The following is a 26,539-nucleotide window of genomic DNA, read 5'->3' as shown; positions in this document are numbered from 1 at the left end:
GGATGTGGCTATCATTCCCCCCCACCTTGGCCAGTGCAGCAGTGTTCCTTTACTCCACATTTTCTCATACTATAAGGCCAATTCTGGACCCTATTCTGACCCATGCCTACTGCCCCATCAACATCTGGAGTCAGAAACTGAGCCACAAAGGACCAGGGGAGAATTCCCCAAGTACAGAAGCAGCATAAGGCAGCTGTAAGGGCCCTACGCTGCCTCCCACGCAAGCCTTGGCGTAGAGGCATGCTAGAGGGAGTCCTGGGGGCAGAAGGGGAAGTACCCCTACCACTTGGTGCTACAGAGAACCCCGCCTGCAATACAGCCCAGGGGCAGCTCTGGGGTGGCTGTTGTAATACTCTAATTTTACCCAGGGTCATTTTGGCCCCTGCAACAACCCAGAATCCAGGCAGCATGAAGTCATACTTGTCACCCATCCTCCTGGGTGATACAGCACAGAAGCTAGCCCTTTGTCAAGTTAGAAAGTTTCACCTGCTTCCATTCGGCGACTGTTCCACAGTCTAATAGAATATGTGTTTCTGATGGTATAGTGTTCTTCTGGAAGAGGTCATTGGCTGCCATCAAGCAGGTCTTTGATCTGTAGACAATCATAGGCCTGGTTAAAGCTGATGCATGTGCTGTGCACCATTCTTTCAGGCTAAATGGAAGGAGCAATGAAATGCCTCTTTATGTAATGATAGCTGCAAACAAGAGGAAGCCACCACCCAAAACAATGGGCCTCAGGATAAGTCCAATAAGAAGTTAAGCCATGTTGACTGAGGAGTTTTCCTGGGGCTGACTGTAAAATGCAGGCACTAGGGGATTGGTTGGCTCAGGTAAGTATCTGTATGTAACAGAGGCAGAAAACCAGCAAAGCAGTGGTGAGTGTGGCCTTCAAAGGGAAGTGAGAGACAGAGATGCTTTTGGGCACAGTACTTGATGAAAAAGCAGACTTGGATTTATGATCAAGGAAACAGCTTGCCGCTTTTTGTTTCTACTGTGTTCAGGGAAACAGGACTTTTATGTACACTCTTTTTAAATAAGCAGGATTGCACTAAAGAAATACCTGACTTGTATAATCAGTTTCTCCTCCTAATTAAAACAACTTACCCCCAAACACTGACAAACTGCTAGGCCCCAAAGGGGCAACAGCATAAACTTCTACGTTTTGCCTCCTCATCCCCAAATGATGCAGTTTCTTTTTCTGCTCCTCCCTTCTCTCCTCCCTCCGCCACCCTTCCCCCGACTAGGTTCTACACCTTTTTGTTTTGTTTACTGGAGAGAAAAATCTAACATATTAAAATGTATTTAATTTTTCAAGTGATGGCACTAACTAAGGAGGGGGTTGGTTCTAGGCAGTGGCTGTTAGGAATACAGGGGAACAGAGAACACTGAGCTGGTTTCGGCCCCAGCACTGGAATTCTCTTATTCAGCAGACAGCATATTCTGTAGAAGACAGTCTACAGATTTAATTTTAAAATTCAACTACACAATCTTGACTCACTGGAACCTAAGTTACTAAGCAACCAGATACTATGGTGATGGCTTCTACAGAAATGCATAGAATAAATCAATAGAGCACTGGAGATTTTCCCCAAGCAGCATAGGGCTGATTCCAGGACATTAGAACCTATGTTTTCAAAGACTAGTGATTTTGGGAACCCAACCTGACACCTTAAAAAGGACTTGATTTTTAGAAGGAGGATGGTTCAGCACTTTCTGAAACCCTGGCCCTTTTAAAATGGCTCAGGTTAGGCAGGCAAAAATTGAGAGAGTTGAAATGAACACTCATGCCAAAAATGCAGACCTACTCTCTTCAAACTCTTGTAAATTTAGGCCTACTGTCTTTGTAAGAACCAGTACAATTTAAATGCAATCACCAAACAGAGGATAAACAAAAGAAGAAGGAAAGGCAGCTTTAGGCCAAAAAACGATTTTATTATTCAAAAATATATATTTGTTTTTTAAAAATAAATTTCCATCAATTCCCAAACATTTTATGGTTCATTATTAACAGGAAAAGAACTGTTTACAGCTTGATTTATAAACATTAAACCATGTGAAAAATGGCCCGTTTCCAGTGTTAGATTTTTGTAAAAACGTATATAAACAGTCACATCATTGCTTTGTATGAACACTGTTAAGAAATAGTTCTTCCTTTTAAAAAAAGCGCGGTGACAATACAAATAATTGGTGGTGTGATAAAATGACTGCAAAAAGTCACTCAATGGGCTCCTCTTTGCAAGGATGTTTAACACACATTCACTCAGCAACGCAACTGCACACAGCATTCCTAGCTCACTATTCACTGAAAATAAAAATCTATCAACCGTTTCTATTAATAGCTTTCCCAAAATGTAACTAGCACTCTGATTCCATGGCCTAGAATGAAGTAGATCTTTACCACACTGTCTTTTTCAGTGTCAGACTTATTTTAGAGTTTCACGTTCCCTCCCCCACATCCTGCTCCCCAAATCTCTTGCTGGTAAACTTCGGAGGTTTAAAAATATTTATCCCCACTCTGTTATTTTCCATTTGGCAAATACAAACAAAGGATTAAAGAGTTTAAAACAGATGCTTCTGAAAAAGACATCGCCCTGAGAAATACAGTGAAGAATACAACACAGATATATTCCAGAGCACAATTACTAACGAAGGATACACTGACGTACAAAGTTTCTATTGGAATTTTATAAAGGGAAACCTGAGGTTTTAGTCACAATTTTGGGGTGCCCAACCTAATATATCTTAAGAGGTCCTGATTTTCAGAAAGAGCTGAGCACTCAACTTCTGAGAAATCAGGCCTCTTTGAGGTGTCAAGTGGGGCACCTCAAAACCATTAGTCATTTAAAAAAATTTCAGCCAAATTATTAAAAAAAGAATCAAGGAAACACTCCACCCCCTAAGCCACTCCTCCAATGTCACAATCCCTTCCGATCTCGAGAGAAATTCTGCTGATAGCCATTACATTTATTTTCCTGGAATCTCCTCCCCCGCGCCCCTTTTTTTTTTTTTTTAATTACATTAAACCTGTTGCACCACACACGCCATTTGAATGAAGCTGAAGGTAAAACAGCTCATTTTGTTTAACAAAGAAAAATGAAGCTTTGAATTTTCAGCCATCCCAGGCCTAAAACCTCCTCCTCTACATGGCTGCTTCAGCCCCGGGGGCACATTTTGGAATTAGCAGTGTTTGTTAGCAACCTGGCACTTCAAGCCAGCAGAGCAGGGGGAATTGTGTTCGTCTAGATCTGTGACAGAGGGCGAGCAGCACCACCCTAAGCACTGACGTTGTTGCAGACAAGGAAAGGCTACGGGCTCAGCGGGAAGCAGTTAACCACTTTTCTATTAGGAGATTATGAGCACCTGGGGGGTAATTACTACACAACTGGAATAACTGGCAGTAATTGGGAGGATCAGGAAGGGGGGAGCTCAGAAGCTGTATGGAAAGCCCTGCCTGCAGCATACCTGTATCCTCTCTTTGGTTTGGGACTGAGGGACCATGGAAGCAGGCCAGGAAGTGAGGCACAGCGGATAGCTAAGGGAGCACCCCGTGACAAGGTCCTATCGTAGGGGGTTGTGATGGCGGTGGCACTCTATGTTAATGCTTTCAGAGGTGGGAGGATTTTCTGTCTGGAGAAAACAATGTAGCGGATGGTATGAGACACGATGGAGAAGAGGAAGACCAAAAACCTTTTCTAATGCCAGTAAGCCACAGCATCGTCCCTTCTAAAAGCAACCACCAGGGTTTCCCCACTACACAATGCTTTACGCTTACCCTTTGCTCTGAGGCTGATAGGTAGGCCCGCCTGCCATTATAATCCATGGAGGAGGTAGCTCCAATCCACGCTCATATCTGATTAGACAGCCTTTGTCTCCTCGGGATCTGAGCCGATGATGTAGCTACACCAGTGCAACCTCCCTAATGTAGACAAGCCAAGCTACTTGCAGCAGAGCCATTTATCCCAGATTGATCAGAGGCACCAGTGCAAACTGCAGCTTGGTCTTTCCGCACTAGATGCTTGCACTGGTGCAACGACCTCAGTGGCAGACGTCAAAGCAGCCTCAGCTCTGAATTTCACTGCGATCAGAACACGTCTCCCACCCCAGCTTACTGCTCTCACTACCTTAGTTTGCCCCGGGTCTGAAAACAAGGGATTGGTTCTCAAGAACTTCCCCATTTTATTTTTATCCACAGCATTAAAAGAGGATTGCGTGTTACAATAAAAGCCATTTGGAATGAGCAGGAGTGGGAACACAGGTGCACAGGAACAGCCAGACTGAAGGTGACCCATGTCCCCCGCGTCTCGGACAACGGCCAGCATCCGATACTTTGGAGGAAGGTGCAGGAGACGCCCCCCCGCAGATGTGGGATAATCTGACCCCCCACATTACATCTCCTCCTGATCTCTAGTAGTCAGAGGCTGGCTTGACTCAGCAGAGGAGGGGTTTTACATCCCTTCCACGGTTTTTTTGGTATTAACTCTGTTAACGCTGGATATTTCTCGTTAGCCATATGCCTTCCCTCTTTGAAGCACCTTGACAACGCACCCCACCCCCGCAACAAATCTATATATTCTCAGAACTCCAAACCAGCTTACAGTGAAGTCCTACTCTGAAAAACAGGAAGAAATGTCCTGCAGCCCTTGTTATACTCCGAATCCCAACTCCTTCCCAGCTTATGCAGCATCAACACGGCTAGCGGTCTGCCTGTGCCCTGACTGCCTCTTCCACCAATGTCCATAGAGTTCAGTGGGGTGCAAGTCAGACAGAATTTGGCCCCAGTATCCACCTCCCAGACCCCTGGATAGACTTTTCCTCCCTCCCCACTCCATCAGCATTTCACATCCGAGTCGGTCACGAGGGCTGGCTCCTGAGAATCTCGCAAGCAGGACAGGCGCAGCCTCCCCTGGTTTCAGGCTCAAACTTGGAAAATACACACAATTTATCACCACTTGGTTTGTTTGGTCAGGGCGCCATCTTGTGTCAGACTCCAGCTTTTCCACTGAACTCCAGTCGCGCCCGTCACTGACTGACGACGTCCATCTGGACTCCGACAAGACTGGAGTGCCGGACAACTAATTCTTTCACTAGCTGCAAACATCAGAGAGTCAACAGCCAGCAACTCACCCTCCCCAAAAAGGGGCTGCTAAAAATCCTTCTGAAAACCGCCACTTTCTTCCCTTCTCCAGTTCTGCCAGCCAAGGATGTGGCATTGCTGGGTGCGGATCAGACACCAGAGGATCTGGATTTGCCAGGAACTGGTAGAAAGTCCCTATTCTGGGTTCCTACAGCTCTGTCTTGTACTCCTGGCCCTGCAATGCTTGGGGGGGGATTTACCTCCACCCCCTAAACAGATCATAGAGCAGCTCAACATCTCCCAGTGCAGTCGGCAGAATCCGGGTTTCCTTATCTAAAAAAAGAACGTTCCTCCTGCACTCCATAGTAAATAGCCCACTAAAGCAGGCCATAGCATCACAAGAGTATATGGGGCTAAGGATTATATAAAGGACGAGCAGCATATGGGCAAGGCGGAATTTAGGCAGTGGGGGAAAGAGGGTTCTAAAGATTCTTCCCCCTTTTACTAAACAGGACTGCACCCCCCCGCTTTTGTGCAGTTGGTCTATGCTCTTCTGTCCTCCCTCAGATGTTTTCAAAGGACGTGTCCTCCCTACGCGGTGACAGCAATGTGTGGATTGGCTAGAAAACACCCAGGAGACAGAAAACTCCCTCCCCTTATCCAACAGCACCCCAGTGCCCTGGAGTAACAGCCTGGTCACGGCAGTATCCTTGTCGTAAGCGCTGGGGTGTCGGGATCATTACTGCTGAAGACCGTAGTACTGTATACAGCTGCCTCGCGGGGAGATGAACAATGCCACAGCTTGCCCCTGAGGGCGGAGGAGGGCTCTTCCCGGGGAGTACAACACAAAGGCACCTCAGGATATTTAAGGAGACCCAATTCCATCTGCAGCTAACTCTGCCCTCCACCCCTGATCCTCTGACAAGGGGAGCTTCGTGCAGCAGTAACGTCACGCCGCAGACAAATGCCATCTCCAGAATAACGGGAGCTGAGCCACGATGCTCTCAGCCCAATCCCCATAATCCTGAAAACCTAAAACTCCCTTGCCTTTTCCATCCCCCTGGGGTGCTGGCTTCCCATTTAGGAAGAGCAGCAATTGCTACTGACAGCTACGCCTGTGCACCAGGACAATTTCTAAAGCCTCAGACCGGCACTCGGCACACAGCTCAGTGCCAGGGAGGTGGCGGTGTTGGTCACACAAGGGATGGTCCCGGGGTGTCTGCAGCTTCCAGGGCTGCATAAACACAGCCATGTAGGGAAGGGGACTGGTTGTTTCTCTTTGTTTGGGGGGAGGGGAGGGCAGGGGGAGGAGGTGGAATCAATAACAGGGCCAATGCAATTGACAAAGGTTAATATGAGACAAATCCCTGTGGATGGCATAAGGCAAGCAGGCAGGGTCTGGAAAACTCCAGTGCCCAATGACTGTACCCAATCATGCCCTTACAATGAAGCAAGGCCCCACACATGCCAATACAGGAGAGCTCTAAAACAGGAACTGCATCAGAAGACATTAGACTAGGGGTACTAACCTCTATCGGGGATCAATTTATCACGTCTCGTCTACACGATAAATCGATCCCCGAACGTGCTCCCCATCGACTCCGGAACTCCACCAGGGCGAGAGGCAGAAGTGGAGTCGACGGGGGGAGCCGCGGCCATCAATCCCGCGCCGTGAGGACGCGAGGTAAGTCGATCTAAGATACGTCGACTTCAGCTACGCTATTCTCGTAGCTGAAGTTGCGTATCTTAGATCGATTCCCGCCCCCTCCCCCCCCCCAGTGTAGACCAGCCCTAGGAGACTCCATAGAGGAAGAGAGTGGGAAAATGGTCAGTATTTTGCTGAAGTAAAGGGTTGGCACATACGGGACTAGAGCACAATCTGAATGGGACTGTGACTGGGCCTCTGGCCACCGTGAAAATGCTTCTGTCAGCCTGTCTGATCAGAGGTGAACATTAGCAGTCAGTAACACTGCGCTTCTCTCTGCTCCTCTCCTCTGAGAATCCTGAAGAGCTCTGCAGGCAATTAATCAGAGTGGTCTTGGATGGCTCCTGCGAGGTAGGTAGGTATTATTAACCCCATAGGGTGTGGGGGAAACTGAGGCACAGAGCAGCGACGTGGCTTGCCCAAGGTCCCAGAAACAGTCAGGGGTAAAGTCAGGAATACAACGCTGATCTCTGAGCGCTGAGCCGCCCCCCTTTCTAGGCTCAGATGACAGAGCCGTTACAGCCAATGGATCTTCACAAAAGTTAGAGGGACTGTTCAGAGCAGGAGCTGTTATTGTAAACACAGGAGCCTGTGTGCAGTGTTGGAAAATCAAGGCTCCAGGGGGCAATGGGACAGGCGGTGAGGGGAGGATAAACCAAGAGATCATCCAAGCAAAGCATCATAATCCATGTACCACACCAGCTGGCCAGAGCTGGGGTTGACCCCTGAAATAGGCCACTTTTTGGGCTCCTGCCCCACTCTACTCATCTGGGTTGTGATTTCATGCTTCCCCTTCCCCATCACCAGCACGGCCACCTGCCTGGCTTTGTTGATGAGAGGCAGGCTGAGGCTCATCCTCTGGTGGGGTTTGACGGGGCTCTCCGTGAGCACCACCGTCTGGGCCCCTTCGAGGCCGCTGGATGAACGCGGGAAGAGCGAGGCCGTGTGCCCGTCCGAGCCCAGCCCCAGCAGCACGAAGTCCAAGCTGGCGTTGTTCACTAGCGCTGCGATCTCCTTGGCGTACAGCTCTGGCCCCCGATCCTCCTCCACGCACAGCCGCCGGTTCAGGTGCACCGGCATGGGGTGGATGTTGAGGTAGGGCACCCGGACGTGCTGGAGGAGGTGGTCATGCAAGCTGCGGAAGTTGGACTCCGGGTCGGCGAGCGGCACGCAGCGCTCGTCCACCAGCCACAAGTGGGTGTGTCTCCATGGGAAGCCGTAGTGGTGGGTCGCCAGCCGCCGGAACATGACAATGGGGCTCGAGCCGCCCGACAGGGCCAGGTGGAACTCGCCGCAGCGTGCCACAGCCTCGGCTGCTGCCGTCTCAATGTCTGATGCCAACCGGGCGATCAGCTCCTCCGGCCAAGCCGAGACCAAGGGGCTTTGCCGAAACTTGGCCTGGATGGTTCTGTAGTCGCCCGGCTTTTGACCGTCGATGTGCAGCAGTTCCACCGGCTCCTCCAGCGTGAAGGACAGCTCCCTGCCCACCATTTCAAAGTCCAGGAGGTGCTGGTTCTCCAGGCCCCCCGGGTACAAGCGTGGGACCTGCTGGGTTAAGCTGTCCAGCAGTGGGGTCCAGAACTCCCAAGAAGCCAGCAGGTTCTCAGTGGTGATGAAGGAGTCCTTCCTGCCATGGAAGATGCTGGAGATGAGGACAGAATAAGCCTCTCTCTCCTTCACGGGGCTGTACACGTAGTAATCAGACAGCGGGAGCCCGAAGAGGCGCAGCTGCGGGCGATCCACCACCTCCTTCCAGCTGCCTTCTGGCATGATGGGCTTGAAGAGGTTCCTGCTGATCAGCACGGCAGGACAGCTCAGCTCCCCGTGCCCGATGTAGAAGATAATCTGCTTGGCTCCACACTGGCTCTGCCCTGCCTCCCTCAGGCTCTCGCGCTGGGTGCAGTAGGCCCGGTTCTTGAAGAGGACGCGGACGTAGCCTACCCGCTCGTCCAGGGCTTTGCCAGAGGTGAGGAGGAAGGGGACTCCCTCCCACCGCAGGCTGTCTAGCTGAATCAACACACCTGAAATGACAGGGGAACCTCAGGCCCGAGCCCAAGCACCATTCTCCTTGCGTGGGTCCTGGCATCCGGAGTCTCCCTGGCACCACAATCAGTCCTCCCCATCACCCTGCCAGTCACTGCTCTCCCGGTCCCCAAAGATTTGCCTTGCTCCCTCCCGATTAGCCCACCACGTTCCTCAGATTGCCTAGCTACCCCTTAGGACAGCACGGATGAGCCGTCACGTCACTCCCTAGCCAAGAATCAAAACACTGAGCTCGTGCAGCATGGCCAGAGATGGCCTTGTGATGAAGTGAGGTCCACCGGCCCCAGAGAAACCCCCCGGTTCTTACCTTTTGGAGACATGGAACGGCCCCCATACAGTGAAGGGAGGCACTATAGAATGAATTCCTACCCCCCCCCGACATTTATAGTAATAATTCCACATGTGGCTTCATGGGCCAACAGATCCTTATAGGGCCCTGGGCAGCTGGACCTTGGGCTCTTTAGGTCCCACAGGGACAGATGCCCTAGAAATAAACAAGGCAGCTACTGTCCCCTTGTTACAGCCGTGGAAGCAGAGACAGAAGTTAAGTGATTGGCCCACAGCCACAGAGGAAGTGACGGAGCTGGGATTAGGATTTGGCCGCTCTCCCCGTCGCCTAGTCCCATGCGCTGACCCCACCCCACCCGCCTCAGCCTTTATGCCCTATGAAGTCATCAGCCTGGGTCTTGCCCCCACCTGCAAAGGTCGGCGTCGTGCTGACGTAGTCCTGTGCCTTCTGCAGCTCCTCCCGCACCTGGCTGGCGTAGGCCTGGTATTGACCCAGCACCGCGCTGGTGCTCTCCGGGCCCTGCAATGCCTTGAAGGTCTGCAGCTTGCGCCGGAGAACGTCTTCAGTGCTGCTGATGTTGGCCGGCAGCTCCATGGCGAGATACATCAGGACCTCGGTGAGGTGGTTCTGGAGCACGTCGCGGATGACCCCGTACTGCTCATAGAAGCTGGTGCGGCCTGAGTGCAACGAGGAGGCGAGAGACGAGCAGTCAGAGCGGCAGAAAAAAGAAACCCCCCTGCAGCCCCCAGCACATGAAAGGAGCTTGAATATTGGTGCTCGAGGGAATGAAGGGACAGGCCCAGGGTCGGAGCCGTCTCTAGCCCCAGATTGGGTACGACGCCAGCTGCCTCTGCGGGCACCTCAGCAACTCCCTTCAGCCCCGCACACTGCAGCGGGGCCTCCCAGGAGAAGCTGCCGCAGCTGATAAAGGATTCCCAGAGGACCGGCTGCCCTCACTGGAGCAGCAAGCGGGACCTCCGCTGGAGGAAGGAACAGGAGAGTGGGGGCTGGCGGGGTTGGCCAGCTGGGTGAGTGGAAGGGCTGAGAGGAGGCACCAAATCCTCTCTGTCCTCAGGCACCAATGTAGACTTAGGCCAACCCTAATTACAGCCTTGCGTGGGGCTTCCTGAGCTCAGTGGGGATGGGGAGGGGGCTTTGCTTGAGCAGGCCGGCAGCACAGTCCGTGTTCAGTCTGAGCCTGGGATCAGCGTCCAGCCCACGTGCTGGGAAAGGAACGCAAGACCGTGCAGTGCCGGGCGTCTCTTTCACCCCAGCAACGATGGGCACATCTCAAGGGGCAGGGGGGAGGGCAGCAGAGCCCGGGGTCTCTAGCCGGAGTGTGAATCCACATCAAAGCCTTAACAGAGGGATCAGAACAAACCTGGTTACCCCTCGCAATTCTGCAGCAACGGACCAGGTCAACAGAGCAGCAGCTGTCTGCATTACACTGGACCCCTTCCATCCACCACTCCATGCATAGCCCACTCTGAGCCGCTGAATACTCCCCCATACCATCAACTTAAGCCCTACCCTTTCTGCAAGAGTCGGGCTTTACCTGTTTCAATACAGGACGTGCCTTGCCCTGGGCTGATTTCTTACTGGGGCCGGGAGGGAGAAGGACGATGTCCTATTAAATGCAGGTGATTCCAACCAAAGCCTCCTGTTAGCTGGTCAGGGGCAGGCTAAGCGCTGCAGACCAAGCGCTGCAGACCTTGCCCCTGCCCTGGGCTTCCCCTTTGGTTTGATATAGTTTGTCTTCCTCTCTTTAATCCAAAGGCGCATTTGTTAACGCAATCAATGCTGCAGCCTCTCTGGAAGCCGGGGGGCTGTGTGTGTGGGGGTGGGGGGTGGGGGGGGAGGAGGGGGAGTGTCAAATGATCAATGACCAGGCTTTAAGAGTTATCTTATTTAACACGCGTGGATGGTGGCTAGGAGCAGGGGAGGGAGAAAAAGGGGAGCAGACACACAATCCTGATGTTGCGGAAATAAGGGCGCCTGGTGTCCCCACAACTGCTGCCACCGGCAGCCCAACCCAGAGTGCTTTCCGCTCAGCACTGCGGCGTGGGGCTGGAGCCCTGCAGGCCGGGATTGCAGCTGCGTCCATCCAGCATCTCTCCCTCTCCGAACGGCTGCTGAGAGACGCCCCTGTGCCGGGATGGATGAGCACGGCCTGGTGAGTGCGAGTCGCTCCCTCGGGCAAAAGCTGCAGCAGCCGAACCCTGATTTAAACTTTCACACCACAGCACCAAATGAGACCTGAACCCAGACCAGGCCCTTTCCGAGTCCCTCTGCAGCAGAACTCAGGGTCTCTGGGCATTGATGTGAAAGGCTCCCGAACTCTGCAGCAGGAGGAAGGGGCAGGTTCCCCCTCCTGCAGAGGGAGGTAACAGCAGTGACTGGGAATCAAGTTTCTGCCTCTCAAGTGCCCATGCAGAGCGACAGCGCTCAGCTACCCACCTGGCCTCCTTCTCATGCATTTGCAACATTCAGCCACAGGGGTCGCTCTCACAGAGATACACTAAAGTCACCCAGGTCCTGAGAGATTCCCCCCGGCTAGCTCAGCCCAGGCTCCCTGACCTTTAGCATCCAGAGTCTCCTTCAGGACAATCTCTACTCTCTCCACATGATGCCGGTTCCAGATTGGGTCCAGAAACCGTCGGTTCTGGTCTCGGAAAGGCAGGATGTGGGCCACAGCCTGCGAAGGGAGGGAGGGAGGGAAAGATCAGCATTAAAAACAAAAATCCAAAGCCAGCAGCATTTCTAGAGCATCTCCCATCCCACTGCTCCATCCAGCCTGAAACGCAGCCCTGTCTGAGGTCTAGGGAGCACACGGCACGGGGAGAAAGAGGGGAAATCGGCACAAGAACTGCAGGGTAAAGCCCGACTCTTGCAGAAAGTACCGGGGGGGGGGGGGGGTCTCTAATGTCCACGTGGGACAGACACAAAAGACCTCCCTGGACAAGGCAAACGTTTTACAGTTTCATCGGAAAGACTCCCACACAAAACACAAGACACTCAGCCTCTCTCCCTCGGAAGGGCAAATGGCCGAGTCAGACCCTGCTAAGATTGCAGGCCGGGGTTCCAAGGAGTTGAGGCGGATCAAAGGGACGCGTACATCACTGAGCCATCTGTTCTCACTTAGGGCAAAAAAAATTCCAGTAGAGATGCTCTCCTTGAAGTCAGACACGCACCCTTGTGACCGGACCATGGGGCCATGGATGGAATAAGGCTATTTCGAAAAGGAGCTGTCCCAGCACACTGAGGCCAACGCAGTGCATTGACCTCACACGTGTTCCCTCGAGGGGCCCTACGGCTGCTCAGATGCCACATCTGGACAGGGCAGCGGCATGTTCTCAGAGCCCTGTGTTCTGGGGTCAAGAGTGAAACTTCAGCTCAGCCCACTCCACGGCTACGGAAAGTGACACCTTGTCGTCTGGCTGAGGAAGGCCGGGTGGGAAGGGGAGGGAAGGGAAAGGTCACCTGAGGTCTTCAACAACCTGATCCACCACGGCGCAGCACTGTGGCCCTCAAATCACTTGTGGTCTAGTGGATCTGGGGCGGGGCTGGGCTGGGAGTCAGAAGACCTGGGTTCTGTTCCTGGCTCTGACAATGGCCTGCTGGGGACCTTGGGCCAGTATCTTCCCTTCCCCATCCGTAACATGTGGATAGCGACACTTACCTCTGTATGTAGAGGACCCCAGTATCTCTAGCTGACCGGCCTTATCAGAGCTAGATGTGCTGAAAACCCATGGAGGTCAAGAGGCACAAAGTCAGGAAAACTCCCGTATAAAGCTAACCATCACGTCTCTGGCGCAACCCAGCTGTTCCCAAACTAGTGGTTCACAGGGATAACAGGTGCTGGGAAGTGGGACTGTGGGTGGGTGGTGGATAATTTGGAGTTCCTTGGGAACCCCTGGAAGAAGGCAGAAGAAACTGAGGACAAAGTGGGAAACATTAAAGCATTGCATCTTTGGACTGGTTCTCAAGTAGGATGTTAACACTGGTCTCCCAGCTCAGGATAGATCCTGATCAGGTACCGCTCCCTACTTCATGTTTATAGTTCAAAAGATGGGGTAGCGGCACAATGGGCCACCAGAATGGCGATCCCCTCTTAGTTCCTTATCAGAAAGATCCCAGCAGATCCAAGAGAGAACCCTGTTCTATCCATCTACTGCTAGAGGAGTGCTACCGAGCCCCTGGGTACGCAGGATTGACAGGGAGAGAAAGATGTCTCCCAGTGTGGCAGATACAATCACCTGGATTGTGTGTCAGCTGCCTTCCAATTAGGGGACCTGACCCCAAGCAGGTCTGTACCAGCAATTTACCTGCTGGATGTGGCAATATCTGGTGCAGGGGAAAGGACAAACAAAGTCAAAACCAGAGAGCATATAGGCCATAGATCGGGGGCTAGGATCTCATGGGGGTGGGGATGAGGGAACAGTCCTGATTCTCAAGAGAATCAAGTGATGAACCCCTTTCCTGCCCCGACACCCTCTTCCAGCCCAGAGCAGAAGTGTGACTTCCTCTGTCGCAGGGCTACGTTCACTGCCTTTTACACCCCCTCCCCACTCTGTCCCTGCTGCAGTCACTCGCACAGATGCACAGCCCCTGAAAAATTGGCTGATCATTTAAAAAAAAAAAAAAAAAAAAGTGACAGCACATCATATCAAATTAAAAGCCTCCTCTAGAAGCTGGTGCTCAGAGGTTGGGCCTGCGTGGAAGGGAAGGGTTTGCTTACTCAGCGAAATATAAGCCCTGACCTTGACTGGAAGACCAGATGGATTCTGCATCTCACCCACCTCCATATGTGGCCACCTCGCTAGGAGGAGGAGAACAAAAAAGCCTGACCCTTATCACTTGGGCATGAAAAGGTCCGGCCTCTGCATTTTCCTCGGTGAGAGATGGGCCGGCAGTACAGGGGAAGAGTAATGGCCAGTCACTGCAAGGTCACTTGGCTGCAGCCCGGAATAGTGGGCTGGACACATTCTCTTTGGCAAGGGCAGGGTTTGAAACATGCTCTGAACTGCTCTGCCTGGGATCCCAAGGGGAGATGGACCCCCTCAGACACCAGGGAAGGGGGCAGGATCCAGATATGCCGTGAGAGCAGTAAAAGAGCTCTAAGCGCTTCATAAACAGGGATCCACTCGCAGGCAGGGACCATCCTCATTTGCAGATGGAGAAGCTGAGGCACAGAGAGGACAAGTCACTGCGCCTCTAGGAGGCAGAGCTTGGAAATGAATCTAGGAGTCCGGACTCACAGTGGCTGTGCCGTAGCCACAAGGCCAACCTGCTTCCGTTATTAAGCAAAGGACAGGCCAGTCAAGACAAAAACTAAGAGCCAAGAGCACAAAACTCATCAATGGGGCTGAACCCTCTTGCTTGGAGGCAGAAAGGGAAGAGAGAAGCTGCCTAAGGAGATCTGTAGCTATAAGCCCTTCAGGAATGGCTGGGGTGGGAGCAGGGGAGAAAACATAGACCTTGATAACCCACTTTCTGGTACTCTTGCGCCTAGTCCTTAATTGTTTGTATTGCCCTGATCTACACCAGACTCTCGACTCCTCAGGCACCTTGCCTTCTTCGGCATCTGCAAAGCACCATGCACGCCTATGGCGCTGCAGGGTAACACAGTCCAGGGACATGCAGCGCGCAGACAGGCTGGCATTCGCTAAGAGGAAACGTGGGAGCAATGAAGCCACCCACGAGTGTCTCCAAACTCCATAGGTCTGATGGGAATGGGACATCATGGCCTGCGAGTGACGTCACACACACCTGACATGGCCCTCGAGCGACAGCTACAGTTCACAATATTATTGCACCAACCCTACATTTGTTAGATACAAATTGCACATGAGGACCCAGCCAGATTTTGAGGGGGAGGCTCCAGGTTCTGCCCAGCATGTTTAAAATCCTGCCGCACCCTCAGACCCAAAGGGAGAGTGGAAATACCCAGCTTGTGGCCTGCACCCCACCCCCTCCCTGCCTTCCCTTTACCGTCCATGTGCTGGGCGCACATGGTTTATTTTGCTGATGCTGAATATAAGTCATGGATCCTTTCTGCAGCTGGGCAAAGACCAGTAGTATTAATAAGTGAGGAGAAGCCAATGTGGCCCTCGTTTCACAAGACGGTCAGATCAACAGGAACCAAGACAGCCTCACTGGGTCCCAGCTAGCTGCAAATTAGTCTCCAGCCCTGCGCATCGTGGTGAAGGGGACAAGGTACCAGCCAAATGAACAGTGATAATAAGACTTAATAGGCTCCAGGTCACTTCACTGCTCCAGCAACCTAGGTGAGCAGCTTAGTTGGGCTGTGATTGGTGCACCTGGCAGCCTGCTGCCCACATTAAATGAACGCCTGAAATTTAGGGCCCTCCCACCATCCAAGCTCCCACCCCACCGAGACCCCATCCAGCATGGCAACAGAGTCATTCCAAATCTGCTCACCTGTTTGCCAAGGTAGTGATCCACCCGGTACATCTCCTCTTCCCGGAAGAAAGTCCTCAGCTCGATGGCCAGCTGCTGGGCTGACTTGAGGTCATGGCCAAAAGGCTTCTCCAGCACCACCCGCAGCCAGGCTCCGGGGCGCGGCCTGCAGCTGCCGTTGATGTGGCGGGCGATCTCCGCGTAGGCGAAGGGCGGCACCGAGAAGTAGAAGATCCTGCCGGCTTCCTCCAGCCCCTCCTGCTGGAGCAGGGTCTCAATCTCCCGATTCAGGGCAGTGTAGTTCTCGGACGTCTTCAGCTGGTGATACCGGCTCAGCTTGAGGAACTGGTCTTTGACCACAGCGCACCTGTCGGGGGACACGTCCGACGGGCAGGCCAGCTTCTTCAGCACCTCAAACATCAGCCCCTGCCCTGGCTCGTGCGCCGTCAGCGCAGCCCCGTGGAAAGTGAAGCTGTGGCCGCTGCTCACCTGGTCCAGGTAGAGGTGGAACAGCCCCTCCCACAAGTACTTCTTGGCCAGGTCCCCCGTGGCTCCCAGCAAGACGACTGAGACATGCCCTCGGGACTCCTTGGCCAATGATGGCAGGACGCCTAAGAGAAAGACGGCACACAGGGCTGCCCTCAGCATCCTGTGGGAGGAGACAAGGACCCAGGGAACCTAGGGGATGGGAGAAGAGAAGGGAAACATCAAGCTACATTAGCACAAAATATAATGCCACAAACCACAACCCCGGGTGCTGGTTCTTCCACAGCACTCGAGCCAGGAATTTTCACCTGGATTCCTCTCCCCAAAAGTCTCTCTCCTGGTTTGCCACAGGTGGGAGTGATTAAAGCTGAGGTCCCGGATGCTGCATAAACCAGATGGCGTCTGTCAACAAGGAAGACCAGATCTCCTGGAGTAGAGCGGATCAATGCCATCAACACTGAGCAATAGGGTGGGCAGACCCGGCACTAGGCATAAGTACACTACGCAATTGCTTAGGGCCCCAAGCAGCTCAAGGGGGCCCTCTATTCACTTTTTTAGAATGTGTTGTATGTGGGGGACCCCCAAAATATCCCTGCTTAGGGCCCCCAATGGGCTAGCACTGCGTGCGTGTGTGTGGCTGGCTGCACAGGACAATAAGGCTGCATTAGTGCAGGAAGCCTTGTCACTTCCCCCCCGTTTGACAGAGTTTATGATTATTGCCAGCAAATATTTGCATTACAGGGTCCACATGCCCCTATCAGGGCTGGGCTCTGGACAAACATAAAGAAGAACACAGCACCTGCCTTGGAGACCTTCCTGCTGCGTCAGCACTAACCCCTACATGGTGAGGTTTCTGAGTGGGAGTCGCTGGCTTTGAGCTGTGGAAATGAAATCCATTCTTACGCGAGTTTCAGTGTCTGCTGCAAACAAACGTGTGCGTCAATGCATGCAGGATGCTACTTCCTGCTTGGGGCTTTTCTTCCATTTTGGCACCGATTTGCATCAATATTGTCACAGCGCTTCAGAGACAGGCGCCACAACTGGGATTCCTGCTTTTCTAGCTCTTCGGTTCACTTCGATAATATGCAGCCATAAGACTTGCACGTAACTATGTCCCCATGACTGACACTGAATAAGGCTCCAATAAGCCAAAATGGACCAATCAGTCTGATGAAACAAGTCTAGTATATGTAGCTATGAATCAGTGATGCATTTTTTGTGTGTACTTGCACCTTTATATCTCTAAGCACTCTGCCTGTCTGCAGAGATCCCCCATTCTGTTCCCGGAGTTGCTACAGCCTATAACAGAAGAGATGAACACAGTCCACTCTCCAAAATAAACTTAGCTTTTGTTCCTTCTTGCTTCTGTTTTCTTTAGACCAAAATACAAGCAATTTTTTAGACGAAAGTACAGGTTTTGTTCTTTGGGCAAGGCAGTGATGTGGGAAACCAGGAGAGAGAACCCAGAAGGACAAGTTATGAAGACAGCACAACGGTTGATTCATAATCTATTGCATCAGTTGTTATCTCGCGCTGTTCACCTAGTTTCCTGGAGTTGTGCATTACTGGACAGCAGCCACAATTATAGCACAGTTGAGATAATCCAGGGCTTTCATGGCATTGCACACAGCTAAGCCTTATCTACAACAGCAAGTTGTGTCGCTTTAACTACACCAGTTTAATTAAAGCATGAGAACACCCCCAAGTGCGACCACAGTCATATTGGTATAACAATGCTTTAGACCACTATAGTTACTCCTGTACTCTGTGCCCACCGTAGTTTATGTACTAGCCTAACTACTTAGGTAAAAACATCATATCTCTCACTGACATAGTTACACCAGTACAAAACTGGTGTTTTGACCAGGCCTTACTGAGCGAGTTTCTCAAGTGTCTCAGTGAAACAGGAAATGTATTTGACACCACAGACCCCGTTTGCTTTTTGCACATTCTGCATTTGGTGCAATGAAACTAGTCGGTTTCACTTTCTAGCTCTCCTGCAGCAGCTGGTCAGGATGGATTTCTCCAGTGCATGGGCCTGGCAAAATATCATTTCAGAAATAAAAAAAAAGGTGACAATATTTCCATTCACATTTAGGGTTTGAAACAACCCGGTTTTCTTTTTACAGCAAGACTACACCAGGGCTCTGCTCTACCATGCAGAGAGCGTCACTCCAGGGTATTTGGTTCATTTTCCTCAGACAGGAAATACCCGTTCTCCACCAATACAGTAAATGATCCATAATGAAGGATGCAGGTTTTTTAAGCCTGTTTCCTCTGGCGTCAGTGACCCCAACAGTACCCATTCAGGCCATATAGGTCACGTGTAAGGACTGGTCTTGTTCAGATTCTTGCATGAAATGGGAGTGTTGGGTATTTAGGATTTTTCTCCTGCTCCCCCAACAGCCTCATATCATCTGCTGCCAGTTTCCCCTGACCCCACTGCCTGCTCTGCCAATTCTGGGCTAGTTTACCTCTCCTCATCCCAAAACATCAGCAGAGTGGGGAGCTGGGTGCCAGTAAGGGGAGCGTGCCATGTTCTGTTTAACATGCTCTGGCCACGTGTGTCAGGCAGAGCAAGGCTTCTGATTACTGGACTGAGCGCTCCGAGCTGGTTTGAACCCCAGTTTCCAAACCAGCTTGTCCTGGTTACACTTGCTGTTCAAACCACGTTCAACACTGGCTCAGATGCCCTTGTTGTCAACCTTGGGTATCTTTCGGTGTAGACAAGGCTACCTAGAAGGAGAGTCGGAGTGGGCAGGTCTGCGTCTGAAGGGAGGAGAGAAGGGGAATGGAGTGAGGGAGAGCTGGTAGGTTTGGAGGATAAAGACAAAGGAAGAGAAACAAAACCCAAACTCCCCCCCACCCCATCCCTGTGCGATCTCCCCTCTCCTCCAGCTTCTGCCTGGAGCTTGGCAGCTCAATGAAATGTTTCTGGCAGTGCCAGCACAGAGTGCTGGGAATGGATAGAAAGTGGAGATGTAGCAGCCCCCAAGTACCACTTTGTAGGCAGAAATGGGAAACAAAGGCTTCTCCACAGGCTCCCAGAATTCCTGGCTACAGCAGCCAGTTCCCCTCTCTCCCAACACACAGTGATCCTTGCACCAACATCCGTTCCCTTCCTCCTCCCCAAGCCCCACTTCAGGGCCTGGTTCTGGAACAAAGGACCTGGACTCTGACCCCCTGCGCAGCAGCGGGCTGAGCGAGTCCCACCCTCCTACCACAGTTCATCTAATGGGGTCCAAGGAAAAGTCTCCTCTTCAGCGCTAGTGTTTTCACTAAATCAACACAGGGAGCCCCAGGAAATCTTCACGGCTCCATCGTGAACAAACGTGATTAAAACACACACTGGTCTCACCCAGCAGACTCACCCCAGTAACACAAGGACTTTGCAAAGACTGCAGTGGTGAAAGTGCTCTGGAAACTGACTTCCGCCTGTTAACTCCTGACCACAGATCTTTCTTCTCCTGCAGCCAGAGACAGGCTATGCCAGCGCACTCAGGACTAGCAAATTGATCGATAGGTAGACAAACAAGAGACCTCGTTAACGATAAGCCAGCTCAGCACTTTCTGTAAAGGGGAGGAAACAGCAAACCTGAACCTCCCATTCCCAGCAGAGAAAAAAAAAATGCTCCCGTACCCGTCCCCACCCGGCGCTTCAAATTCATTGGTCCAACCAAGTTCCTTTTACATAACCGTCCAGGGATGGGGGTGGGAGGGAGAGATTTTTTTTTCCCCATCATGGATTCTTGATCTTTTATTTAAAAGAGTTGGAGGGAAACCAAGGTTAAAGTTAAATATTTGCATCTAGGCTAGCGGCAGATGTGTGAAATGCTGGCCCATGCAGGAAGTCCAACTTCCCAAGAATTTTCTCTGAAACATTCATCTGATTAGTTAAGACACTTGAGAATCAAACCTCCCCCTCCTAGTGAGAAGCACTGGTAATGGCTTATAGTGAGCCTTCAGTGAGAGGGATTTAAGAAAAGCCTGCCCGAAGTCACAAAAACGGAGTGAAGAAAAGCGTACATTTTAATACACACACACAAATAAAATAAATTAAGGGTTTGATGCTGTTGAAATTCTGAATGCCCTTGATCAGAGCTGAATTTGCAGATTAGGAAAGACAGTGTGGAAAGATGGAGGAAAAGCACTAGTGTAGGTCTTGACAGACCGGAGTTCTTGCCCCAGCTTCGCCACAGCCTCCTTACATGACCTTGGGCAAGTCACTTTGAGGCCTTGTCTATGCACAGTTAAGCCAATAAGAATGTGACCCTCGTGAGAGATGTCATTTTTCTAGTTCAATCAGTATCGCCCCTACCAGTTATATTGGTATAAAGGTGTCTTATACTGGAATCATTCATTGCTTTTCCCCACAGGAATTGCTATACCAGTAGAAGGCACCTTTCCACCAGCGTAACTGCATCCACACTGGGTGTTGTGCTGCTTTCTCTATCCCAGTTAAGATAAAGCGCTACAACTTGCGTTCGTAAACAAGGCCTTAATCTCTCTGTGCCTCAGGTCCCCAGCCATAAACAGGAACACCACCACGCCCCTTCGCCCACCTTTTGTCTGTCTTGTCTATTTCAGCCCATCAGCAATTTGGGGCAGGGACTGTCTCCTCTTACTGGAATGCACAGCACCTAGCGCGATGAGCGCCTATACGCGCAGGAGCCTCTCAGTGCCGCTGTACTACTACTTAATGTCCTTTTCCCCAGCCCTGGCTGATCGGTGGGGTTTTCAGGTACACAGAGCAGCACAGAAGGCGTTTCTTTGACATTTTTCACACACAGGAAAGAACGCCCCCTGGCTGCAGAGGAAGAATGTCACACATTAGCTGAACACAGGTAGAGCAGGTCTAACCTGACCTATGTCGTCGGCATTTAGCAAAGGGAAACAGGAGATAGCCTCAGCGTTTACCACAGTGTGGAACGCTCTCTCAGGAGACAGTCTGGGATGAATTCTTTTTCTCCTGGGAGCTCCTACAAAATACATCTTCACTCATCAATCTCTCCCCAGCCATCCACTGTAACTCTCCTACCCCTCCCTCCTTACTTACTTCTTCACCACTGGCTACTTAACCTCTATGCAGCCATCAAAGTGCACTGACAACCACACAGGGCCAAAAGCATGGGACATAATCCCCTTGTCCACTGTATTATAGAGAGTGATTATTTTGCATGTGTACATGATAGTCTTTCTTTCCACTATGGAAATATAATAGAATAATATTATTGTATCTGGATCAGCAACTTCTATTTAACCCTAGAGTGCTTCAAATGTATTTAGATAGAGCATAAGTGAAATGCTCCTACCTTGTGGGGTGCAGGGGGCTAGCCCCCTAGAACACAATATAGTGCATGACAGCTGAGACGGGATGAGGAAGGATTTCGGCTAAGGACCCTGGCACAGTCTTCGAGTCCTATAATAAAAAGCCATGAGATCTTCTCTGATCTCAGCTGCATACAGGGGCATAAGGAGGGGGGCCAGGTTACCTGCCCGGCTGCCCCCAATCTGAGTGGTGTTGCGACACCGTGTGCCAGGTCACAACACCACTTGCTTAAATTTGACCCACGCAGTCCTGCGTCATCCAGTTAGGGGCTGGGGTGCTGCGTCCCCCGCTGTGCCTCCAGCTGTGTGTGAAATACCCCTACATAAACTACAGGGCATCATTTATCAACTCCAACACTGGAAAGACAAACCACCCCCATAGGGACTAGAATCTGTGATGCTACAGTTTGGGCATCAAAACCCTGGGCATCCCAAAGCTAAGATAACCCTTCGGAAGTTTTCTCTGTATTAGACCAGTGGTTCTCGAGCAGGGGTACACGTAACCTTGCGGGTATGCAGAGGTCTTCCGGGGGGTACATCAACTCATCTAGATATTTACCTAGTTTTACAACAGACTGCATAAAACGCACTAGCAAAGTCCGTACAAACTAAGATTGCGTACAGACAATGACTTGTTTATACTGCTCTATATACTATACACTGAAAGGTAAGTACAATATTTATATTTCAATCGATTTATTTTATAATTACATGGTAAAAATTAGAAAGGCAGCATTTTTTCAGTAAGTGTGCTGTGACACTTCTGTATTTTTAGGTCTGATTTTGTAAGCAAGTGGTTTTTAAGTGAGGTGAATCTTGGGGGTAGGCAAGACAAATCAGATTCCTGAAAGGGGCATAGTACTCTGGAAAGGTTGAGAGCCACTGCATTAGACAATTTGTACTGAAGTCATTAAAACCAATTTAAAGTCAGTTTAGTCACACCCGTGCAAACCCCTACTGTAGACACGTTTACTGGTTTAAAGTGCATCATTCTGATTTAGCTCAATTTGGTAACTGAATTAAACTGGGGTGAGCATACTTTAAACCAGTTTAAGTGTGTCTACAGAAGGGTCTTACACCAGTGTAAGTAAGCTAATTTAGGTCACGTCTACACTCGCATTTATGTCGGAAAAACTTTTGTCGCTCAGGGATGTGGAAAAAAAACCACCCTCCTGAGCGATATAAGTTTTGCCTGCAGAAGTGCCTGTGTGCACAGCGCTTTGTGGGCAGGAGACACTCTACCGCGGACACAGCTTCCGCCTCTCGCGGAGGTGGAGTAATTATGCCGACAGGAGCGCACTCTCCCATCAGCGGCGCGCGTCTCCACCAGCTGCGCTGCAGCTGCGCCAATATAGCATGGTAGCATAGACTTGCCCTAAGCCAAGTGGACTCCTGGGGGATTCAATTACACAGTCTCACACATTTCCAGTCCAACTAAAAACTGGTTACTCAATACTTCCAATTGCAAAACACCGCCCTGCTGTGCCCAGAGCCAACAGAATAAACCCAGTTCCCTTGGTTTACTGCTGTAGTCAGGGACAGTGCTACCATTTAGGCCAACTAGGCGATTGCCTAGGGCGCCAAGATTTGGGGGTGCCAAAAAGCGGCGCCCCCAATTATTATTTTTTTTTTTACAGCGGCCGCTGCACTGGGAGGGAGAGGGAGTCCGAGCCGCCGGCAGGCAGCCCAGGGGTTCCCCGGGTCAGCGCGCCGCCGGCAGCCCAGGTGTCCCCCTGGGTCAGAGCTGCCGCACGGATCCCCGGGCCAGAGGGTGGGGGCTGCCGCAGGGGGGTGCCTCAGGGCGGGGGGGGAGCTGCTGCACGGCTCCCCGGGACGCGGGGGGGGGGGAGCTGCCGCGGGGGTGGGGCGCCTCAGGGTGGAGGGGGGGCGGGGAGCTGCCGCAGGGCTGGGGGGGGGCGCAAGGTGGAAGTTTCGCCTAGGGCGCGAAACTTCCTTGCACCGGCCCTGGCTGTAATATCATATAACAAAAAGGACCCATGTAAAAATAAAACCAGACAGGATTATGTTACCCAAGAAGGATTCCTTTCCCATGTGACCTACAGCTTAGCTATATGAGAAAGTTGCAACATTTTAACTTAAATCCATTTTAAATCTGGGTTAGTTAAACCGGTGCAGGCCCCTGTGCAGACATTCTTATTCTGGTTGAAGAATAGCTTGTTTGGGTTTATCTGGGTAAATTCCCGAAACTTAAAAACCAAAATAATTGCTATCAAATGGGCATAAGGCAGCCCTGGTGCAAAAGTGTCCCCCCCGTTATAAGAAGCACCCTGACAACCACAAACCTGAAAATAAACAGCCCGATTAAAATGAATGGATTTTACAACATGGCCATAAAGTCTTGTCCTGCAGTGACTCCATTCAGGCAGTCCACTGAGGGTAACGCTGCCATGCATGGATGCAGGATGAAGGCCTTAGACCCTACTGCCCAGCAAACCAATTCCAAGGGCTTTCTCACCCTGGATGTCACTGCTCGCAGCAGTTCAGGACCCATACTGAGAGCATTCCACTTGGCCATAACCACTGTGACATACGCATTCAGGCCCTCATCCTGCAATGATCTGTCAAACTACGGGTTGTCTTCAAGGTTAGCAGTCCAATGGGGTACCCAAGGGAGGCTGAAAGACTGTCTTAGGCCCCAATTTTTCATTACAGATCCACTAGTGCAGGTGATTGCAGGATCAGGGCCAAATATGTTCTCCCAAACTCTCTGCCTCTGCTAACCAAAAAGCCACGCACAGTACGACACAGATCACACCGAAGTCTTTAGTGCTGGGCTCTTTAAGGGAGTAAGATTGATTTGGGTTGGTCTGGGAGAGCACTGCAGAGAAAAATCACCTGTTAATCACTTTTACACACACACACACACACACACAGTCTTCTGACCAAAGAAAAGCACTTACAGCCTTGGGAAAACAGCAGCTACTGTCACGACTGGATAGAAGTCTCAATCACCCAACTCGTCGCTGTATGAAAAAATGACAAAATGATCACTGAGTGGCAGGTTTTCACTAGTGAATTAGCATTCAGTCTGCTCCGCAAAACATTGAAGAGATACACAGCACAACGCAGCATGGCTTAATCCTTCTGTAAGGCTGGGCATCAATAAAACACGAAGGAAAGCGTCAAGAGGGAGTGAGAATCAGGAAAAAAAAGTCAGCCTTCTGCACGGGGGAGTATTAGAGATGGGTTGAATTGGCACCATCAGTTCCTGGAAAAGTCAGAGGTTTAATGCCCCAGATCCCATTAAGTACAGAAGGAGAGATTCAAATGAGCACTTGATCCTTTCTATTAACTGTTCTGACAAAGCCGTGACCTCCAAGCCTCACACAAAGGAGACAGAGCTTAGGCCACCAGCCCCAGAAAACTGAATCACAGAATTTCCGGCGAGTAGGAGGGGCAGACTCGCATTTATAAAAGCCCCAATCAATGTAGCATCTATTCCTCAATGACACAGAAGGCAAAATGTTGGCAATACAAGGGTTAGCGTTTCTTGCTACTCCGATCAGTGTGTCTAAGTGAAGATCTAAAATACTCCTCATCTGCCTTCCTCAGGCTGATTCCAACCCAGTAATTTATTTGTTAAACCCCTAAGCAGCAAGGAGGCAGGAGACGAATTTCATCAAGGTTGTGGAACCATGCACAGAGGTAACCAGTGTCATAATTGGCAATAACTAGCAAATGATTTACCAAAAACAATAAAACAAACCAGAGAGTTACCAAGGCAGAGATGGGGAAGTGTATTTCCTTAGGTGAGACCTAAGGAAAAGTTACCTTAGAAGAGGGGTATTTCTTGTAACGTACACCACACGCACAACCTACACATAAATAACTTTGTCAAGTAGCCGAGGCGTAGCCATGTGAGACTGTATCCACAAAAACAACGAGGAGTCCGGTGGCACCTTAAAGACTAACAGATTTATTTGGGCATAAGCTTTCGTGGGTAAAAAACCCACTTCTTCAGATACATGGAGTGAAAATTACATGCATCTGAAGAAGTGGGTTTTTTACCCATGAAAGCTCATGCCCAAATAAATCTGTTAGTCTTTAAGGTACCACCGGACTCCTCGTTTTTATAAATACCGTAACTTTGTTCCCTTCCCTCGACAAGGCATCACCAAAACCCACACCCCATAAATAAATCACTCCTCACACACACACACCACACACAATCTCCCTACCCATAAACGACTGACTGAGCTCCTCCCTTCACCTCCTCCCGTCCCAGAATCCTCCACGGAACAGAAACCAAGTGCACTCTGCAAACTGACTTGTGCAAGAAGAAAGAGCCCTGACCATGGTGCTTTCTTACACACACAGCCCAAGACAGGGGAGGGGAAGAACTTCCCCATATTCCTCCCTCCCCAAAAAGAGCTAGCTGACCCCTCCCCCATCTCCCCTAGGAGTGGGGCTCACCCCAAATCCAAGTCTAATTCTGCAAACCCACAGCCCATCAGCTGACACGGGCTCTTGTGCAGGGACAGCCCAGCCTGCCCACGCTTGGCCGCACACCAGTCCATCCCCCTGGGTCCCCAGCAGTTTGCAAGCTGGGCAGAGTGCACGGCGCTGCAGCTGGCTCTGCTCCCACCACGCGTTTCGCAGCGGCTCGCCCCACGCAGCAGCCGGGCAGGACCCCCCAGCAGGGACTCCCGCCCCGCCGCCCAGGATATACGCGAGCCCCCTCCCCCCGTACTCACCCGAAGGGCCAAGCCACGGGAAAACCTCCCTGGGCCGGGCCGGCTGCAGCTGCGGGCTCCGCCTCCCGCACCGGCGCACAGGGCTCCGCTCCGCCTCTGCTAGTAAAGTCTATGGTTCACTCTGCACTGGCTCCCGCTATTGAGAGGCGGGAGGGGGCAGAAAGACTGTATACGTGGATTCTTGGGAATTCAGCTGCAAGGGTGGGTCTGGCCCCCAAACTAGGCAGCTCCAGTCTCAGAGGGGCCAGATTTCCCCCCACCACCACCAACAAAAGATTTTAGCTCCTAGCTGAGCACTTAAATGAAGCTGGTCAGACTTCCAAAAGTTCCCAGCAGCTGTAGAGCCCATGGGACTTGTCAAGTTTTGAAACAAAGCTGTGGGTGCTTTCTCCCACGCTGCCCCACAGGCTTGGGAGAAGCTCCCAGTTAGCATCCCCAAAGCTATCTCATTAGCCGCCGTCAAATCCCTCCACCAAACT

General features: G+C 51.2%; 1 protein-coding gene across 6 annotated transcripts; it reads right to left on the bottom strand.

Annotated features, from left to right (window-relative positions):
• Window positions 1-1,911: 1,911 nt before the first annotated feature.
• Window positions 1,912-26,212, bottom strand: H6PD (hexose-6-phosphate dehydrogenase/glucose 1-dehydrogenase). 6 transcript variants are annotated; one of them, XM_065575162.1, is made up of 8 exons: window positions 26,061-26,116; window positions 24,267-24,329; window positions 19,389-19,587; window positions 18,492-18,786; window positions 15,553-16,209; window positions 11,689-11,806; window positions 9,519-9,788; window positions 1,912-8,800 (listed from the first exon to the last, which is right to left on the bottom strand). In XM_065575162.1, the coding sequence occupies exons 5-8, from the start codon at window positions 16,177-16,179 to the stop codon at window positions 7,443-7,445; spliced, it is 2,373 nt and encodes a 790-aa protein (XP_065431234.1). In that variant the 5' UTR covers window positions 16,180-16,209; window positions 18,492-18,786; window positions 19,389-19,587; window positions 24,267-24,329; window positions 26,061-26,116; the 3' UTR covers window positions 1,912-7,442. The 6 variants fall into 6 exon arrangements, with proteins under 6 accessions (XP_065431234.1, XP_065431233.1, XP_008165484.2 ...); XM_065575161.1 differs by lacking the exon at window positions 18,492-18,786 and having other exon boundaries at window positions 26,061-26,115; XM_008167262.4 differs by lacking the exons at window positions 18,492-18,786; window positions 19,389-19,587 and having other exon boundaries at window positions 26,061-26,149.
• Window positions 26,213-26,539: the final 327 nt, after the last annotated feature.

Source organism: Chrysemys picta, chromosome 21 (assembly GCF_011386835.1).
Source record: "Chrysemys picta bellii isolate R12L10 chromosome 21, ASM1138683v2, whole genome shotgun sequence".
Lineage (NCBI taxonomy): Eukaryota > Metazoa > Chordata > Testudines > Emydidae > Chrysemys > Chrysemys picta.
This window is presented reverse-complemented; position numbering and strand designations above follow the sequence as displayed.

Excerpts from the sequence above, each read along its gene's own strand:
- H6PD (XM_065575160.1), bottom strand. The coding sequence starts at position 16,469 with ATGGCATTGATCCGCTCTACTCCAGGAGATCTGGTCTTCCTTGTTGAC. Across the intron at positions 16,210-16,325 it reads TTTTGGGGAGAGGAATCCAG|GTTCCCTGGGTCCTTGTCTC; the intron begins GTGAAAATTCCT and ends CCCATCCCCTAG. Across the intron at positions 9,789-11,688 it reads GGAGACTCTGGATGCTAAAG|GCCGCACCAGCTTCTATGAG; the intron begins GTCAGGGAGCCT and ends CGTTGCACTCAG.